Source organism: Vicugna pacos, chromosome 14, assembly GCF_048564905.1.
Source record: "Vicugna pacos chromosome 14, VicPac4, whole genome shotgun sequence".
NCBI lineage: Eukaryota > Metazoa > Chordata > Mammalia > Artiodactyla > Camelidae > Vicugna > Vicugna pacos.
The window spans coordinates 4,646,651-4,665,558 of record NC_133000.1 but is presented as its reverse complement, the minus strand read 5'-3'; the positions used below and the strand labels follow the sequence as shown (position 1 = coordinate 4,665,558).

General features: G+C 52.8%; 1 protein-coding gene and 1 long non-coding RNA gene across 8 annotated transcripts in view; one reads left to right on the top strand and one right to left on the bottom strand.

The window, feature by feature from the left end:
• Positions 1-18,594, bottom strand: part of LOC116283354 (uncharacterized) — a 91,712-nt gene extending 73,118 nt beyond the window's left edge. For 2 of the 6 annotated variants that reach the window (XR_012079859.1, XR_012079858.1), the window contains exon 1: positions 18,302-18,582. This is a non-coding gene — a long non-coding RNA (uncharacterized lncRNA). Of the gene's footprint in view, positions 1-18,301 lie in introns of all 6 variants that reach the window. The other 4 variants (XR_012079857.1, XR_012079856.1, XR_012079855.1 and 1 more) reach the window with 4 other exon arrangements.
• The window catches only part of FLT1 (fms related receptor tyrosine kinase 1), a 157,299-nt gene that overhangs the window by 137,894 nt on the left and 497 nt on the right, over positions 1-18,908 (top strand). For both annotated transcript variants that reach the window (XM_072976056.1, XM_072976055.1), the window contains 9 exons: positions 2,771-2,927; positions 3,358-3,455; positions 4,183-4,305; positions 5,790-5,901; positions 7,307-7,406; positions 11,929-12,034; positions 12,308-12,450; positions 14,328-14,412; positions 16,068-16,162. In XM_072976056.1, the coding sequence (XP_072832157.1) occupies positions 2,771-2,927; positions 3,358-3,455; positions 4,183-4,305; positions 5,790-5,901; positions 7,307-7,406; positions 11,929-12,034; positions 12,308-12,450; positions 14,328-14,412; positions 16,068-16,162 (1,019 nt within the window). The remainder of the gene's footprint in view (positions 1-2,770; positions 2,928-3,357; positions 3,456-4,182; positions 4,306-5,789; positions 5,902-7,306; positions 7,407-11,928; positions 12,035-12,307; positions 12,451-14,327; positions 14,413-16,067; positions 16,163-18,908) is intronic.

The window sequence follows — 18,908 nt, the reverse complement described above, 5'->3', positions numbered from 1 at the left end:
CCTTCTCTGGACTAGGGAAGCTCTGGAGACAGTGATTTGACATGATTAACCTATAATCAGCAGTGTAGGTGATAAGTCCATGTAGTGTGGTGGTTAAGCATTCAGACTTCGGAATCAGATTTCCTGGGTTTAAATCCTGTCTGTACTACTCACGAAATCTGGGACCTTGGGCAAGTTACTCCATCTCCTTAAGTTTCAGTTTCCTCATTTATTAAATGCAGGTAAGAATAGAACCCACCTCATGGAATTGTTGAGTCAGATTCCATTAATCACTCAATAAATGTGAACTATCTTCATCATTATTGCCCCACTGAGATAGAAAGTTTGGGTCAGTCCAGCTGAATGCCACTCATCTCTATGAGCTGTATGACGGATAAAGTATATGGCGTCCAAGAACGATGCCCATCTCTGTCATGCGGGCAAGATTCTTCACAAATAAGAACCACTAGACAGCTGGCCCATTCTCTCAGCTCTCAAACTCTGATCCAGCCGGAGACACAGGTGACCCACCATACTGGCAACACAGATGCAAGAACATATTTTCCCCAATTTTAAACCATGGCCGCTAATAATTAGAATCCGAAGCAGAAAGGGACCTCTGTGATCAGCTCATTCGCACTCACATTATAGAAAAGTCAAGTGATTGGCTTAAGAATGCACACTTAGCAAGAGGTGAAGTCAGGGAGAAAGAACCCAGCTCTCTTGATTCCCCTTCAATGCTTTTTCCGTGCACTACACTGGATAAGGAGAAGAAAAAACCCTAAGAAAAACTGGAAAGTGGTGCCCTGAGCTGAGAGCAGTACAAATTCTCTCCAGTCCTGAAATCCTGGGCTGGCTTCAGGAAGAACTAAGCCAGCAGGATACCCCAGGGACCTGGGCAGGATGGAACGTTTGGGTTCGTGTGTCCTTTGTTTTGAAGAGCTTGCTTCCTTCTCTGGCTATATTTAATGATTCGCCTCCCTGTTGGTGGAGCTTAGTGTTTTCGTGGAAAACACATGGCTGTATTTCATACTTGGAACCTCAAGTAATATAAAGAGAAGGTGAAGGAAAAAACGAAAGGCTAAGTAGAAACGGGATATTTCATTTTCCACATAAACTCACTAGGATCTTTGAATATTATTTGTAATAAATCCACTGTATTCTGTCAGAGTCCTGAAAGTTTAGTAAATCAACCTTTATTTACCAGAGACAGTTACCAATAAGCAAAGCTCGGGATACCATTGCTTGGGGGTCGGGAAGGGTGTGGGGGAGTGTGAGTTAAGGTCCTTGGAGTCACGCCCCAGGCTGTGGATTTTGCGAGGAGGAGGAGGAAGGCTGCCCAGGGAACGCTGAGTGGGCCCGGGAGCCCTTTTCACCCCATCACCTCTGCCAGCACCCCTCCCTGCTGCCTTCTGTCCTGGGAAGGGTCTTTTGGAAAATAAAACTTCAGTGCCCAACTGAGCAGAATCAAATCTAACTGCCTCAGGGAGATACAGTAACCGAGAGTTACCCTCTCTATCTGTTCTCAGGCGGGTTATCTGGGTGGCGGCGGGTGTTCACTCTGAGGCCTCCCTCCCCTTCTGCAGCCCAGGAAGGTCTCTGCAGGGACAGGAGCCTGGGACCCTCCACACTTTGAGGGTTCATGGGGCAGAAGCACCCTTCTCGGTCCTCTGCTTGCTCCCACTGCGCCCTCTGGTGGAGGGATCACCCCACTCTGTGACACTCCAGAGAAAAGCCAGGGTCGGATGCAAGCCTGCTTAATCTTAGCACTGCCACACCACACAGGTAGACCAAGGGACACCACTGAACCCCAGTCCCTCTCAGCACCTGGTTGGTGCTGCCTCCTCGTGGACCTGAACTAGGTACATGTCGAGTCATGAAGCCCCTGGGAGTGCTGTTTCCGTGTCACAGCTATTAGATGAAGTACAAAAGGTGATTCAGGGTTTTTTCTGGTTCCATCCAGAATCAACAGCTCCTTCCCTGGACATACAGAATTAAAAAAAAAAAAGAAGATGATCGAGCTTTTCAGATGAGGAAAAAGAAATCCAGAAAAGGAAGGTGGTTTGCCCAAGATCACATGGTTAATGAAAGGGCCAGGTACACGCCAGGGTTTGGGCGCCCAGTTCAGGATGAAAGGCCTTTCCTACCCTTGTTAGGATCAAACTGTACCTTTGTTTTGAATGGAGGGGAGAAAAAGAAACGAAACCAGAGAAGTTGACAACTGCAGCCTTGTCTGATGACTCCTCATCAGGATTACAAAGCGAAGCCCCAGCACCAGTGGGCTCCTGTTCCAGCGCTCCAGATCACCTTTCATGGATGGCACACAGTTTGGAAAAGTTCTTAAGTGCATAGACTAGGGCTGGCCAAACCTGGGTTCAAGCTCTGCCATTTACTATCTGCATGTGACTTTGATTACTTGATTTCTCTGAACCTATTTCTTCATGTATAAGCAAGAACAACTTCGTAACATTGTTGGAAAGATTAAATGAGAAAATGCCCCTAAGATGCTTAGGATACTGGCTCACACAGAGCAGGCTCTCAATAAGTACCAGCTTCTGTGAATACTCCCTTATCCTGCCTACGATGCTGCCTAGAAGCCCCGTCAAGAGCAGGACAGACCCACAGCCCCAGAGCAGCCAGCCACCTGGCCACCGTGGGGCCCCTGCTACTAATTTACTGTCTATTTTGTCGGGTGATATTCTCCCAACTCCAGTGATCACCAGCTTGAGGGACTGGTTTCCCCATTGTTGTTCTGTCCCCTTCATCTGTGTCTTTCTTGGTCTGCTCAAAGGATGCAGCATTACACATGGAGCCTAAGAAAGAAAAAATGGAGCCGGACCTGGAGCAAGACAAGAAACAAAGACTAGACAGTGTCACCAGCAGCGAGAGCTTCGCAAGCTCCGGGTTCCAGGAAGATAAAAGTCTGAGTGATGTTGAGGAAGAGGAGGGTAGGTATTAATTCCTTCCTGTCCTACAGTCTGAGATATTTTTACAACATACTGTGCATCTCTGAAATTTTTTTATTTATCACCTTAATAAACATCCGTGGGAGACTCGAAGGGTAATGTCCTGGGGAGATAAGATGTGGATTTAGATTATTTACAGAGTTACTAATTTTGACAAGGAACTGTACAACTGTCTCCCCTTGGGCCTTTTTGCCTTAACGAATCACCCCCCACAACCCCCATGCCTGGATAAAATGGGCTAGAGGCCTGGAAAAATCTCTGATACTCATGTTGAAACTCAAATGCTCTTGAAAATGAACTCTGATCAACTTGTTGGTTTGTTTTTTGTTTTGCTAACATTGTTCCAATAACCTGGGATTTGGTGGACTAGCGTGAGCCATTACAAACAGTTACGGTTTTTAATGCTTTCCAGATCCTGACGATTTCTACAAGCAGCCCATCACGATGGAAGATCTGATTTCTTACAGTTTTCAAGTGGCCAGAGGCATGGAGTTTTTGTCTTCTAGAAAGGTCAGCCTCACTCTCCACTGTTTATTTCTCAGCCAGGCCTGGACTTGTGGGTATTCACACAAACATACGTCTTTGCTATAAAAATACTTTTCCTCATACTCACTTACATTTATGTCCTTAGAATGTAGAGTGACCATCACCACACATGCCTTGGTTTGTCCTGATGTGAGTGGAGAGTTTTGAGAACAATGAGTCTTGGGGACCAGCGTGTAGCACTTAATTGCAGGAGAAAAGCTAACTGGGTTTCAGCAGAGAGAAACCTGACACCCGTGCTCCATCCGCACTGTCATTTGGCTGTTTTCAAAACCGGCCAGAATCTCAGAGTACCCGACTTCGCAGGAGCGTGTCTATTAATACATCCATGTGGAGTCCTCCCAGGAAACGCAGCTGCATCGTGATCTGGTCTCAGCAGCTTAGGATAAAAGGCTGTGGGAAGTTGTGCTCCCTGGGAGAGCCTGACTGCCCACTTTGTTTACTAGGACGCTGTCCTGCGAAACAGTAGCAAAGGGGAGTCAGGGCATTTCTTGACTTTGGGGCCTCGAGGGGTCTGTGTTTGTCAAGAAGTGCTTCAGGTCTGTGGTGACTGCACGCCCATCGGGAGCTGCTCCCTTCATGGAAAGGAAGCAGGTGAAATGGATCCTAGAATTAAGAACAGCACCGAGAAGACACAGGAAACCAGTGGATGAGATTAAGGAGAGGCACTGATTATGCAACTGCTTTCTTACAGTGCATTCATCGGGACCTGGCCGCAAGAAATATTCTTTTATCTGAGAACAACGTGGTGAAGATTTGCGATTTTGGCCTTGCCCGGGATATTTATAAGAACCCCGATTATGTGCGGAAAGGCGATGTAAGTCAGTTCGATGTTTATTTGCCTCGTTTATGCCTGTCATTTCTAAACCACAGACCGAAGCCCTTGGTAAATATTTACACTTCCTTGGCAGAGGGCCCTGAAAACCATCATGTGCTTTCTGTGAAGACAGGCAGTCCAGATGGGCTGTGTACAGAGAGCTCCTGCTTGGGGCTCAGAGAGGCCACTGTCTCCTCGCCCTGCTCTTCCCCTGGTCCTGGCTTGGTTCCGTCCTCTGGGCACCTGTGCGCCGTTCAGGGGGCCCTGGTGAGACCGTGTCATCCCCTCCTTTGACCTCTGTGGGAGTTTCCTGTGCTGCTGGAAAGAACAGCCTGGACTCGTCCCCTCAAATAAACCTGGGTGATGGATTCAGCAGGTGTGCCTCTCAGGAAAGGGTGGGGAGGGCATCAATGTGATCTCGCAAGGAAGGAAGCGGCGTCCCTCCCCGTCTGCCTGCCCTGCTCAGCGTCTCTGCTGGCTCCCCCGGCCTCTCCTCCCCGCCTGCTTCTGGACAGAGTGTTATTTTCAGTTTTGTGGGTGACCTCTGTGTCCCCTCTTTTCTCTGGCCTTTACCCTGAAGGCCTGAGTCTGTCTCTGGGCTCTGACGACCTCTTTACAGTCATGGTTCTCAAACTCGAGCAAGCACACAGATCACCTGGAGAGCTAATTAAACGGGGTCAGTCCGTCAGGGGTGGGACCTGAGAATGTGCCTTTCTAGCAGCTTTCCAGGGGCCGCAGCCCCAGCTGGCCCCAGGACCCTGCTTTGAGAACCGCTGCTCCACAGCCTCTTTTCACAAAAGGGAGATGACACGCACGAGCTCACCCTGCAGCCCGAATTTGCAAAGGTGGCACCACCTGGGTGTCGGTCTGTCCTCCCTTTCTGTCCACCTGCGTCTCTTTCAGCCTCTGTCTCTGCATCACCGCATACTTCCTGTCAGTTCCCATCCGTCTGAAGCAGCAAGGCCTAACGCCTGGGATTCCTGCTTGAAGACCAGCTGTATGGTGTCCCAAATATTATGTCACCTTCCTCTTTCCAGCACCTTTGCCTACTCCCTGCCCCCATTCAATGGCTTTTAGAAGCCGTCTTTTTACAGTGGAATGCCTCTCAGAGCCCACCTTTTTGAGAACAATTCCTGGAAACCATCGATTTTCAGGACAGCTACTAATTCAGATCGCTCTTCACTCGGTCTCCCTGCGGAGCGCAGGCTTTTTAGGGGAGAAGGATGTCTTACAACTGCTGAGTGAGGACGTACTGACAGCTGACGAAACACTCCTTGCCGTCACCGAAGTTGGTGCCGCATACGGCCCTCTCGCTGCAGTGTCACACTGCGTGTGACGAGTTTTCTGCATGTCAGGAAGCCACAGCTGCTCTGGGAAATGGCTTATGGGCCGAACGCCGTCTGGGCGGCGGCCGCATGGGTGCTTGGGCTGAATGTGCTCTGTCTGCATGTCCTTCTGCTCAAGACCCCCTTGCCCTTTTCTAGACTCGACTTCCTCTGAAGTGGATGGCTCCTGAATCCATCTTTGACAAAATCTACAGCACCAAGAGCGACGTGTGGTCTTACGGAGTACTGCTGTGGGAAATCTTCTCCTTAGGTAAACCTGGGGAGGGAAGAGATCGAATAGCCCAGCACGGAGCAGCGCCGCCTCTGCCCAGTGTCCCTTGGGTAGATCAGCATCGAAAAGAACTGCAAGCCTACACAGGCTCTCAGATGAGGAGTGGTGCACACACGTGTCCCTGGGCCAAAAAGATGTTCCTACGAATGTTAACAAGGCTGAACCAGGACAAAATCTCAACTCAGATGTACCTTCAGCCCATCTGGCTACTCCTTCCCGTCCTTTGTCCCCTTCCCCTGATTCCTCAAACAGCCAGATTCCTAATACCTATTTCTCTTTCTTTCCTACATCCCCCCTCCCCTCAGAATTTCCCAGGAAGGCCCCAACAAACACAGCTCAACCAGCGCCTCTGATGTTAGCCCAGCCAGCCCTGGACATTGGCTTTTGCAGGATGAACAACAGGAACACTGGCTGTGTTTACTCTGCTTCCAACAACACCCACTCTGGGTGGCTGGAAGCCTTGTTTAGGGCCCCACGCACACACGGGCGCACAGGGCCCACATCTGCTTGCAGACACACACTGATGCTCTGAGGCCTCCCAAACACGGGGTCTAGCCAAGAGTCTTTTGGACTTGGCCAAAAATTTGCCTTTCCGAGCAAATAAAAGTCACCCAGTAACATCCCTGGTTTCCTGTAATGTGTGAAAACCATTCCCCTGCTTTCGATGACAGGCACCTGTGGCTTCCAGTCTTTGAAAGCAGCTTGGCGGCCCCAGTGGCCCCACAGTGACACAGTGCCAGCACTGCACGCCTCCCAGCTGCTTCCTTCCAGCAGTAATCACTAGAAAGTGCAGACAAACAAGTGTTCAGATAGCCAAGGTTCGAGGTCTGGAACGGAGCAGACTGGGAGGCCTTGCTCACCCCACCGCCAGCCTCATCCTGCGGCTCCAGGCCCCCTTCCCTTGGGCATATCACAGCAACCAGTCCCCAGCCGTGTGCCGTTTACAAGAAAGTGAGTTAAAATCATTCTCAGTGAGGTGCAAATGAGCCACAAGTAACCTCAGAGTCCATTGACTTTTTCAAAAGAAGCTTATTAACCCAAGGAATGAGTCTCTAAATGATGGAATTCTTTTAGAGTTCCTCACAGGGACAGGGGAGGGACCAAACCCTTCAGATGACACCCTTTCTCCAGACCAGACAGGAGTGGCTGCGGGAATGTTTGCATCAGGCACCCAGCACCAAGCAATCCAGCGTGTGCCACTAGCGAGGATGCACTGGGTTTCCCTGTGGCCCGTCCCATGCTCTGAGATCCAGTCCCATCACTGGGAATTTATTACTAAACCATCACTTTGAGGGGAGGAAATACACACGGTATTGGCCCCTCATGGCCTCTCGTGCCCTGCAGCCTTAACGTGCCCTGTGTTTCCCCACGTTGCCCTGTACAGGTGGGTCCCCGTACCCGGGCGTGCAGATGGATGAGGACTTCTGCAGCCGCCTGAAGGAAGGCATGCGGATGAGAGCCCCGGAATACGCCACTCCTGAAATGTGAGCCCTGCCTCCACCACTGCCCGCCCGGCCCCTCAGGAGAGGGGCGTTCTGTTCACCCTGGGGGGTGTCTTCAGGGATGCCCCTGAGTAGCCCTGTGTGGCCCAGCTGTGCTAGGAGTATTTTCCAAAAGTGGGCAGCACATCCTTGACCTTTCCCTACCTGTGTCTTCTCTTGACCCCTGACATGACTCGCCAAGGCCTCTAGCTGGGAACTGACGTTAGAAACGCAGCTTCTAGTGTGAATCCAGGCACAACTGAACAGACCACCCAGGAACTGAAGGCCAGACCTGGTCCTCACTCACCAGGTGGGAGCCAGCGAGCTCAGAGCCTGGGATGGAGGGCCACACTGCCCACCCTCCACCCACACCGGAGACCCGAGGGGGCTGGTCTGGAGTGGGGGGTGAGGGGATCTCCTGACAGGAGTAATCCTGCTCCACAGAAGCCCACGTGGGGAATGAGATTGTTTAGACTCATGTCAGGACACGTGTAAACTCACTTTAGGACTCTGCTTGGCACCATCTGGAGCCGCTGCTCACGGTGGTCCCCTGCCGCGCAGGCCTGCGACTCCAGGAGGACCACAGGCCCTGTGCGATGCCAGCCGGCCCCCTCCGACCCTGCGCAGATGCTTGCTCCTTCTCTCGGACACTTTCTTCCTAAAGCTTTGTGGATGTTTTGCACTTGGGGCCCTGGGCGGGAATGTGATGACGCTGGCAGTTTTGTGGAGCTGCTGACAAGGACTTGGGCCTGTCTGAGGTGGCACCACATTTCCTGAACTGGCAGGGGCCCCCCCACCACTCGCACAGTGGGGGCCTGGCAGGAGCCCTGCGATGGCCTTTGGGAGGAGTCACAGGCAATGAAGGAAGTGAGGGCTTGGCCACAGTGCAAGGCCTCCGTCTCTCCTCCACTGTCCAGAGACAAGCTATGTCAGACCCACGATGAGGACAGGGGACTCGGGCCGCAAAGGCAGGGCTAGGGAGCAGCCTGAGGGCAGAGGAGAGAGGAGGGGCCTGTTCCTGTCAGTCGTAGGTGGTGTCCTGGCCAGGAAGGCACTGGAGGCAGGGCCCAGGGCCACCTCTGGGCCGCAGAGAGAGCTCCCCACTGCTCGCTTCTTTACTTGCTGGAGAGGGGCAAACGCCAGGAGGTCTGGTTTAAAATGAGGGCACTTCGCACTTTACAGCTAAGTATTTCACATGGGCCTCATGTGAAGACCCCAGCCTGCTTCATAGGGCAGGCAGGCTTCTCATATGAATTTGATGAGCAATGAAACTAAGCCCCTGAGAAGGACCGTGACTTGTCAGCTAAGTGGAGAGGACTCTGGTTTAGAAGGCCGTCCTCAGGACTGAGCTCCCTAGATCACAGGGCTGATAAATGAGGAATCTACCCACATTCCTTAGAAGAAATGTTTCTCTAATATGGCCACTCATGCTTTGAATTAAGTATCTCCATCCACTTTTCATATGATCTGAAAATCACAAGGGCAAGTTCTCAATGACTAACAGTAATAATAATCATTGCAGTCATTAATAATAACATTCAACATTTATCAGTTACTTAGTGCTTATTAAGTGTCGCACTGTTTTAAACACGTTATGTATTAATTTACCCAGTTCTCATAAACAACCTTATAAAGTGGGTACTGTCATCTCCATTCACAGATGAGGAAACCTAAGTGATGTGCCACTTTGCTAATAAGTTAAGCAAACCGAGCCTGGGTCCAGAGTCCACAACACCATGCTACAAACCTTCAGGCTGTGTTTCCAATTCTTATCCTGGTTCTGGTCCAAAATAACTCTAAAAGTACAAAGTCACATTGGCCCCAAACCTCCCCTGGACCTGATCACACCTTCACGGCTGTGTAAGGCAGCACTTGAACCCCAGCCTGCAGAGAGAAGGGTGGCTCCTCGATCTGGGGCGTTCATTCTAGAAGTTATAACAAGAAAGCAGGGGCTCTGTGCAGTGTTTGCTAAGAAGTCCAGGACTCTGACCTCCAGCCATCCTCGAGCCTTTGGAAGCCCATGGAGTAATTTCCTTCCTGTTCGCTCCCACAGTGGGAGGGCCTGGGCGAGGACGAGAGCGGCACTCCGAATCGGGTTCTGTGACCTGAACTTGGCCTAAGTTGGCAAGCACTTGGGAGCCTGGGTGACAGCTTGGAAAGGAAGCTCTTCCCACATCCCCCACTTATCTCAAGAAGCGGTGTGAGGCTTGGGGCAACTGGTGTCCCCTTTCCTTACTAAACCTGTTTACTCAGTGATGTAAGCCTGTTCAACGTTGAGTCACGGGTCCCTCGCCCAGAGCCTGTTTAATCAGGTGTCTTTCAATAAGATGATAAGTAATGAATGTCTTGATATTTTTTCTCCTCCTTTGGTGTTTGCTGAGATGATCTGCATTGAATTTTAGGCAGAGGGATGGAAACCAGAAATCTGAAACCAAGAATCAAAATAAAAACCAGCAGTAGTCGTAGGTGGTCCCTCTGGCTGGTTTCAGCAGAAAGGGACCTACGCACGGTCCCTGTGCTCCCGACAGCTGCTTCTCGGCGGCCAAGTGGTGCTGGCCGAGATAAGCCTGCGGCCTCGGCCGGCCCGAACACTCTTCACTCTAGGCCTCTCTTTTTTGCCTGGTTCAAGCCCTTCTCGCTCTGGCGACCTTTGAGAGAATATCTGTGTATATTGTTCTTCCATGCCTCTGAGAGTGTTTATTTCAAGAGACAAGGGAGCCTTAGACATAGGGCTGACGCAGGCCAGCCTCCACCACAGCCCATGCACCTGCGGTGCGGGTCTCAGCCTTGCGTCTGGTGACCACCTGTTTCTGCAGTATGCATCTGTGTACCTGTCGCAATAAACTAGCACGGGGGTAAACAAGCCTTCCCAGGAGGGCCGCGCAGGCCCGCGCAGGCTCCGTCCTGTGTGCCTCAGACCTCTGGCCACCAGCAGGCTGGCCCAGGTTGTCTGAATGGAGCCCGTGCCTGGAGCCCTGACTGTGCAGCACTGCTGCGCAGGGAGAGGTAAGGGGTCTTGGGCACTGCAGCCCGTGTCCTGTGTCCCCAGAGAGCAGGGATAACAGCCCAGGGTTAAGAGCCCCCTTCTTCACTTGCAGCCTCCTAGGTGCCTGTAACTGTGCCTAGTGCAGTGGTGCCTGACCCTGGCCCCTGGTCACACTCAGCCAAGGGCCCTCGCAGCTCAGAGCTGGTCGACCCCCGGGAGTTGGGTAAAAGGGGTACAGAAGATGGAATACAGGGTGGGAGGGACCAGAATCAGCTTCTGCGGGGTCCTGACTGGAGGTCTGGACCTAGGTGGGAGAACTAGTGATTCAGACGTGTGATCTTTATGAGCTCTTGTCCCTTCATCAAAGGCTTAGGGCATCTGCCCACTGGGTACTTTTCAGAAGGCAGCACCTCAGCTCCACCCCCCAGCCATAGGAGCTTGCTTGCGCTGACGGGTGCCCGTGGTACCACCATTCCCCCAGGCACCTAGAATTTTGTCCTTGGGTTAAATCAGAACCTTTGGACACACACTCCAGTTTTGATCTGACCCCACCAGAGTCCTCCACAGTCCAGGTGGTCTTCTGAGAGAAAAGACTACTTACGATAAACATCTCTTGAGGACAAAGAGCCCAAAGAGGATTAACCCTTAAGGCAGCGTGTGTGCGCCCCAGCCCACCCACCGCAGGTGTTTTGCAAAGGGGCAGACAGAGACCTGTCCTCCCCGCAAACGTGACCAAGAGAGGAGACCGACGCCTTTCCGTCTAAACAGTCAGGAGAATCACGGGGGAACCTGCAGACATTTAAGTCCCAGGACAAGAGCTGGCTTCTGTAATATTAAGATAAACAGTTTCAAACCCAGAGGCTCAGCCTGCACCTTTTGTCTTGAGTGGGGAGAGGCCAGTGTTTACGAGGGCAGCTGTGAAATGTGAGGTGGGGCTACGCAGCCACGTGCAGAAAGCTCGCACTCGGCCAAGGAGCGCCTCAGGCTGTGTGGATGGCCACCTTTTAAAAGGAAGTGACGTGGGAGGTGGACACAGAGCCTCCCCCCGAATCGCCACAGCCGAGCTTGGTAATGGACGTGGACGTGCTCGTGCTCACTAACAAGCCCAAGCCGACTCCCATCACAGCCCTGTCGGCAGCCCTATGGCCTCCGCACCCACGGAGAGCTGGGTCTGCGTCACCGCCCCCCCCCCAGGACACTGTCCTGCTCTTGACAAGGCGGGAGGGCACCACACTCCACAGCCCAGTGGCCGGGGCTGTTTCTGCTCCACTCGGAGCACAGGCCTCCCAAAAGCCGGGCCGTCAGGGGCTCCGGGGGCTGCTTTACTGGTTTGCCAGTGCAGACCTATTTTCCACTACCGGCAGGACCTGACCCAGGCAGCCTGTGTGTGTCGCAGCTGCGTCCCCAGATCTAAAAATGAAGCAAACACCACACACGTGTGGTCTTCACTCGCGTGCCCCCAGCCCCTTTGCTGGTGCGCAGGGAGACCCCGGGAGTCGCCTGCTCTCCAGCGACTTCTGCTCTACTTTCTCCCGGCAGCTATCAGACCATGCTGGACTGCTGGCACAGAGACCCCGCAGACAGGCCGCGATTCGCAGAGCTTGTGGAGAAACTAGGCGACCTGCTCCAAGCCAACGTACAGCAGGTGAGCTTACCCAGACTATCAGGACGCCAGACGCCTTGAATGTAAGGCAGGGGGTCTTATTTGTCTGGTGTTATTTTAATGGCTGTTAAAAGCTGAGATCAGCAGTAAAAGAAAAATTGTGTGTGTGTGTGTGTATACACGTACGAGCAGAACTGGCTTCCCCGAACACAACCAGGACTGTGGCAGGCACACAGTAGAAGCTGACGCGGTGGTCCGCAGAAGCGGGATGAAGTGGGAACGTGGGCACCCAGAGCTCCGCCCTTGGTCTTGCAGGATGGGAAGGACTACATCCCACTCAACGCCATACTGACAGGAACCAGCGGGTTCACGTACTCAACTCCTGCCTTCTCTGAGGACTTCTTCAAGGAAGATATTTCTGCTCCAAAGTTTAATTCAGGAAGTTCTGATAATGTAAGGTAAGATTTCTTTCTTTCTCCAAATTCATTTAATAAAATTTTAAACGTATTAAAAAAGCCCACCTCCTAAGCCCAACCAGAGCATCCTGCCTGTCCTATCTCTCCCCTCCGAACACGCGTGTTTTCCTTTTTGCTGAACCATTAGAAAGAGGACAGCGGGCCCTGTGACACTTCCCTCTGAACACTGGTCCACCTCTGGGAAGGCTGCTCTCCCTTCCCAGACACCACAGAAACGGATGATTCCTTCATATTAAATTTTCAAATTTCCATTATTTTCCCCAAATGTCTTTTATACTTTTTAAAAAGCACCCTCCAATCGAGAATAACACACTACATTCCCTCTGGTTTCTCTAGTCTGTCTTATTCTAGATGAACTGCTCCACCTTTCTTCCCCCAATGACCTTGACTTTTTTCATACCTTCCATAAAAGGAAACAAACTGGATTTTTCCCTCTTACCTGACAAACTAACGTCTCTCTCATTCCTGAAGAGGAGACTGAGGAAGGGGTGAGATACTGGGGGCGGGGAAAGGGACAAAGATGCACTGAGCACATCCGCAGCGCAGGGGATCCACACTCCCGTGCCAGCGGTTACCGTGTGTCCCCCACTCCCAGGGCCAGCGGCTGCAGACACGTGCTGGGTGTGGCCTGGCGCTGTGCTAGGTTCTCTGCAGACTCCACCTTCATGCTCAGAACAGTGCTATGCGGACATCCAGATATCCTTCCTGTCATACAAACAGCAACATCAAAGCTCCACAGCTCGCCAAAATTGTGTGGCTAGAAAGCGGCAGAAATAGGATTCCTAACCCAGGCATCTGACATGCCCTCCCTGTCCCCTGCAGTCAGGACTCTCTCTAGGACTTTTAGACTATCCTGTGAGCCTTCTAGCATCTTTATATGCAGTAGGTACAGTCCCAGGGCTCTGACCTCAGTCCGGCCAACCTTGCCAGGTGACCAGGCAAGGCGAGGGAAGAGCCGCAATTACTGAGAGGACTGAGCCTGTCACAGGCCTGGAGCAAGCCCTGGGCCAGCCGACATTTGTGAATGGCTTACAGGTGAGCGGCCCTGTTTATACTTCACAACCAGCCCAAGAGGCTGAAAGAGATGAGTCCATCTTTTGAAGATGAGAAAACTAGCTTGCATTAAGTCCATTAGCAAAGTCGGACTGGGTCAGACCTCGGGAGGAGGCGTCAGAGCTACGTGGGCCCGTCCGGCCTGCCACTTAGCCTAACAGGGTGCCTGCCTGGGAAGCGGGACCTCGTCTACAGCGACGGGGCATCAGCCGAGTGAGCATACAGTGATGTCCCTGCTGGTCCCTCCTAGTACATGGTCCACAAAAGCTCAGTGGGCAGTTACAGGGAAATCATGTAAACACCGCCCCGTCCCCCAGTCTGTAATCAGAGAACAGGGTGTGCAGGCCTGGCCCCAGTCCCCAATTATGCCACCGAACTGGCTGTGTGGCCTGATGGGTCCTGGCCTTTCACGGTAACAGCTGCTCTGATGAAGCCGTGTCCCCGCTCTGGGCATCACTTCTCCCCTTTGGGATGTGGGTGTTTAGACCAGATGACGACTCAGGTGTTTTCTTGGCCTGACACCTGATTCTTCGAGGGACCAGAGGCCCGACCGCTACTGAATCTCTGAAGGGTTCCCCTGGGGTTTTGCTCAAAACCATGCCATGTGGATTAGCAGCCATGGGAGGAAGTAGCATCACCTCAGGATTCCTAGGAGGACACAGCCAGAGACTCACAGCCTCCCAGGGAGCGAGGCGAGACCTCCTGGTGTTCTGGCTCCTCGTAGCAGGGCTGCGGTGCCCACGGTCTCCCGACTAACCAAAGCCGGAGGCACTTCCCTGTCCTGACTACTCTTTCTGCTTCTTTAGATATGTAAATGCTTTCAATTTAATCAGCCTGGAAAGAATCAAAACCTTCGAAGAACTTTCACCAAATGCCACCTCCATGCTTGATGTAAGTAATGGAATTAACCCACCAGTGCCCGCCTGGCAGGACCCTTGGCCAGACCCCATCCAAACACAAACCCCAGTGGTCTGGTGGCTCTCGGTCCACGGGGGCCAGTAATCAGCGGTGGCTGAAATGACAATTTCGGGGGACTGACAACAAGACTTAGCTATACAGAACTAATTAGAAAGTAATTCTAGTTTGAAGATGACCCAGAATTCACTCCAGGGCCTGAGTCCTTGCCTGGTCATAGTCTAGTCCCTCCGTGGTGGGTTCTCAGCTTCTGGGCTCTCAGTGACGGAACCCTGCTTTCAGAGTAACAGAGGGACCCAAAGCTGTGTGAGTAGCCGGGCCTTCACAACAAAGCAGAGAGCCCTCTCCTACGAGCAGCTTCAGGATCCTGCAAGAAGCCTGCCTGGGCCTTCTGCTCCCTCCCGCTGAGGTTCCAGAGGCTGAACAGCCATGTTCCCACCCAGCCACACAGGGAGTAGCAGCCCAGACGGCCCGGCAAATGGGAAGCTAGACCCGCCTGTCCCTTAAAGATCTGGCACACGGGGAGGAGAGGGAGGCCTGGGCCCGAGTGTGACCTCCAGACACCCTGCTGCTGAGGGAGCTAGAAATGCTGACCTCAGGGCCACCCCTGTGTACCAAGCTGGCTCTGCACCGTCACAAGATCTCCAGGGGCTGCGTACACGTTACAGTCTGAGAGGCGCCGGGACTGCCCGTGACCCAGAGGGGCCCGGGAGACCAGCTGCGGTGCGAAGGTTATGACTGTGAGCGGTGTGGCCTTGAGGCCCAGCACAGCCACCACTGGAAACACCCAGCCCTCTCAGACACCAGATATAAAAAGACTTAAACATTAAAAACACTGTTAATAAGCTGGAGAATACAGAAGCAAGGTAGCTGGAAATTCTGCTTTGCTGCTCAGGATACTGGTTTTGGGTTTTCAGTCCAAGGAAACGATACTGAGCAAAACATGGAAGATTTCTTTGAACCTTAACCCTCGGCTCCTTGACACAGAGGGAACTCGAGCAGCCCCTTCGCTGAGACCCCTTTCCTGGTAGTCAAGGACGTGCACACAGCCCTGCTGGAGACGGGAGGGGTGGCAGAGCACGTGAGGTCCGCTTACTGGAAATGCCTGATTAACCGGGTAGGAAGGAGTCTGTGTAAAACTCGATGCTAAATGTGAATCAGTGAGGAAGTAAAATTGCTGGAAACTGTGACCGAGGAGGGCCTAAAAATTCTATAGAATCTTCAAGAAAGAAACTTAAACCATGTCTTTAATCGTGTCTCAGAACCTTCACATATCATAGCCAATGGTCATCTGCCAAATTAGCTTTAATATACTTATGCAGTAATTTTCATGAAAGTTTACTAAGAAGAATGCTCACCTGTTGCCTGCAGTTTTCCATTCTGTTTACATTTACTTTGTTCACCTTCAGGAAGAAGGGCCTCAGGGTCACTGGGAATAGGGATTCCTGCAGTGGACAGTTTAGACTAGCCAATACGGAGAGAATGCTTTGTCTTCACAGGCAGGGATTGCGAGAGGTGAGGGCAGAGCCTGGAGTGACTGCACATGTGCATCCCAGCATCACGCCCCTCCACTTGGCAAGGACCCCTCCGGGTCAAGCAGTTGGTGTAACCTTGTCCTTCTTCCCCGCCAGGACTACCAGTTGGACAGTGGCAGTCTGCTGGCATCCCCCTTGCTGAAGCGCTTCACCTGGGCTGAGAGCAAACCCAAGGCTGCGCTGAAGATCAAGTAAGGGTACTGGGTGCCTCTTCTAGGGTCACTTCCCAGAGCGGGCGGGGCTGGGGTGAGAAGGAAGATGCTGGGGGGTGGGCTGGTTAATTGTGATATTTGAGGCCTACTTGCTCCCCTGAACTAGTGTCCAGGCACTGCAGAAAGCACTCTTCCCCCCGAAGGACAGGAAAGAAGGCAGAAAAATCAGGTACATGAGTGCAACGCTCTGGAAAGACTGCGATTTCAGAGAAAAACAGAAAATTCCAGCAGACAGGCAGCCCACGCATAGCCCCTTAGTTGAAAGGAGCCAGACCCACTCAACTGTGAACAGCGCATGATTCGGACAGAAGCGTGCTTCTAGGGGCGGGGAGAATCTGCACCTGGTACCGTGCCCGGGGCCACGGTGGAGCCAGTCCCGAGACAGGCCATCCACAGAGCCCGACCTTTCCAGGTGAAGGCTCATTCCCTTGCGGTCCTGGCCCTCCTTCCTCCACACCTGACCCCTGACACTGCTGTCCGAATTCCCCACGGCCCTGCTCCTCTCTGCCCAGGGACAGGGCTGGACAGGGTGAGGCCAGGCCTGTCAGCCATGCCCTCCTCTCCTGGTCCAAATGCCAGCCCCTGTCTCACCCACAGGCAGAGCCGGCTCCTCTTTTATCTACATCAGGGGTCTGCCGACCTAGTCTTAAAGGGCCAGATAGCAAACAACCACTCAGCCCTGCCACTGGAGAGTAAAAGCAGCCGTCAACAGTACCCAAGCGAGGAGGTGCAGCTATGTCCAAGTCAGTTCTGCGCACAGAAACCGGTGGCCATGGCCCAGGAGCACAGGAAAATACACTTATCATTAGTCACCAGGGAGATGCAAATGGAAACCACATGAGCTACCGCTTCACACCTGCTAGAACTTAAGAATCAGCACAGGCCGAAGTGGAGAAGCTCGGGCTCAGGACGCCTGCTGGTGGGAACATGAAGTGACGCACCACTTTAGAAGACGGCCTAGCAGTCCTCCAAAGGTTAAATAGAGTAATCGGCCCCAGCCTTCCAGCTTCTTAAGGAGACGCCCACAGCAATGAAAACTCATGGCCACACAAAAACTTGCACATAGATGTTCATAACAGCATTACTCATAAAAACCAAAAGTAGAAACAACTCGAATGTCCACCAATTAATGAATGGATAAATAAACAGTAGTATATCCATACAATAAAAAGTATGAAACACTGACGCACGCTACCGCATCGGTGAACCTTGAATACTTTAGGTAGACAAGTCTAGTCATAAAACACCATGTATGGTACGGTTCCACTTATGAAATGCCTGGAAGAGGCAAATCCAGAGACAGAAAACCCATCCGTGGTTGTCAGGGGCTGGGGGTGGAGGAGTGGGGAAGAGGAGTGACTGGTACACGAATGGGTGCGGGTTTTGGAGGATGACGAAACTGCTCTAAAACTTGTTATGGTGGCGCCAGCTATGAATATACAAAAGAACACTGACCTGTACGCTTGAAATAGATAAAATTGTATGTAAATTATGTCAAGCTGTTGTTTAGAAAAAGAAAAAAAACACCACCGCCAAACAGGTGGCCAGTCCACAGGCTGTAGTTGGCGGACCCTGATGTAAATCAAAGGGCGGTAACAGACGCGTCCGAGTGACGGCCGCAGCACAACCCATCCGCTACGAGAGAATTCGCGGGACCGCACCGACTCCAGGCAGACACCTCGGCTCCCGCGCACAGCCGGGGTGCCAGAGCCGAGTCCCGCGGAGAGCAGCAGATTAGAGGACTCGACGCGGGGTGAGGGGAGGCGCTCCTTGTTTATGTTTGGGGACACCTCTAGATCTTGGCCAAGAAAGGAAAAACATTCATTGCATCCTCCACTCTGAGACTGAAATACAGGACCCGAACCAGACGCCGGCGCCCAGAGCCAGTCTCACAACGCGCTGGTGCCCGGGGTTTTCTCACTCGCACCCCGGCTGCCGACAGAACCCCGCACGAGAGGACAAGAGCGCCTCCCGCCCCCGCGTGTCCTTCTTAGCCAAGCTGGTGTAACAGCTCGCACCCGGAAGCAGGTGTCCTCACCTCCGCCCTTGCTGGCGACATACCGGCCCAGAACTTCAGTTTCTAGAACACAAACACGATAGGGAAACCACTGTACTAACCTTTTTGTAGGACGTTCTAGTCGTTTCTTGAGGCCGTTGTAACAACCACAAACTCGGCGGCTCCAAACAAGAGAAATGCATTCTCTCGGCACTCCGGAGGCTGGAAGTCCAAGGTCACGGCGTCAGCAGGGCCGCGCTCCTTCCGGAGGCCCTGGGGAGGGTGGGCTCCTCGCCGCTCAGCCCTGGCGTCCCCCTGGGCAGCCCCGGCTGCGGCCGCGTCCCTCCTCGGCCTTCCCACCACGTCCTCCCGCGTGCGCGCGCGCGCGCGCGCGCGGCCGGAAGCCCCGCCCCCTCCTTTATAAGGACGGGAGTGATTGCGCCGCGGGCCCACCTGGGTGATGCGGCCGCGGCGCCTCCTCTGAAGGTCCGTTAGCGTAATCACAGCTCTTGCCCTGGAAGGTTTGAGTCACAGGTTGCAGGGATTCGACATGAGTGTATTTGGGGGTGGGGAGTGTTTTTTAGCCTATCCCAGCAGCTCACTGACCCGAGAGGAAGGGAGGGCTGGACCCAAGCCTGGGAGTCCTTTCCCACCAGGAATTCTGGGTTTGCAGTAACTAACCACACGCTCCGCCCCCTGCCAGTGGACCGACTCTTTCTGCCAATGACA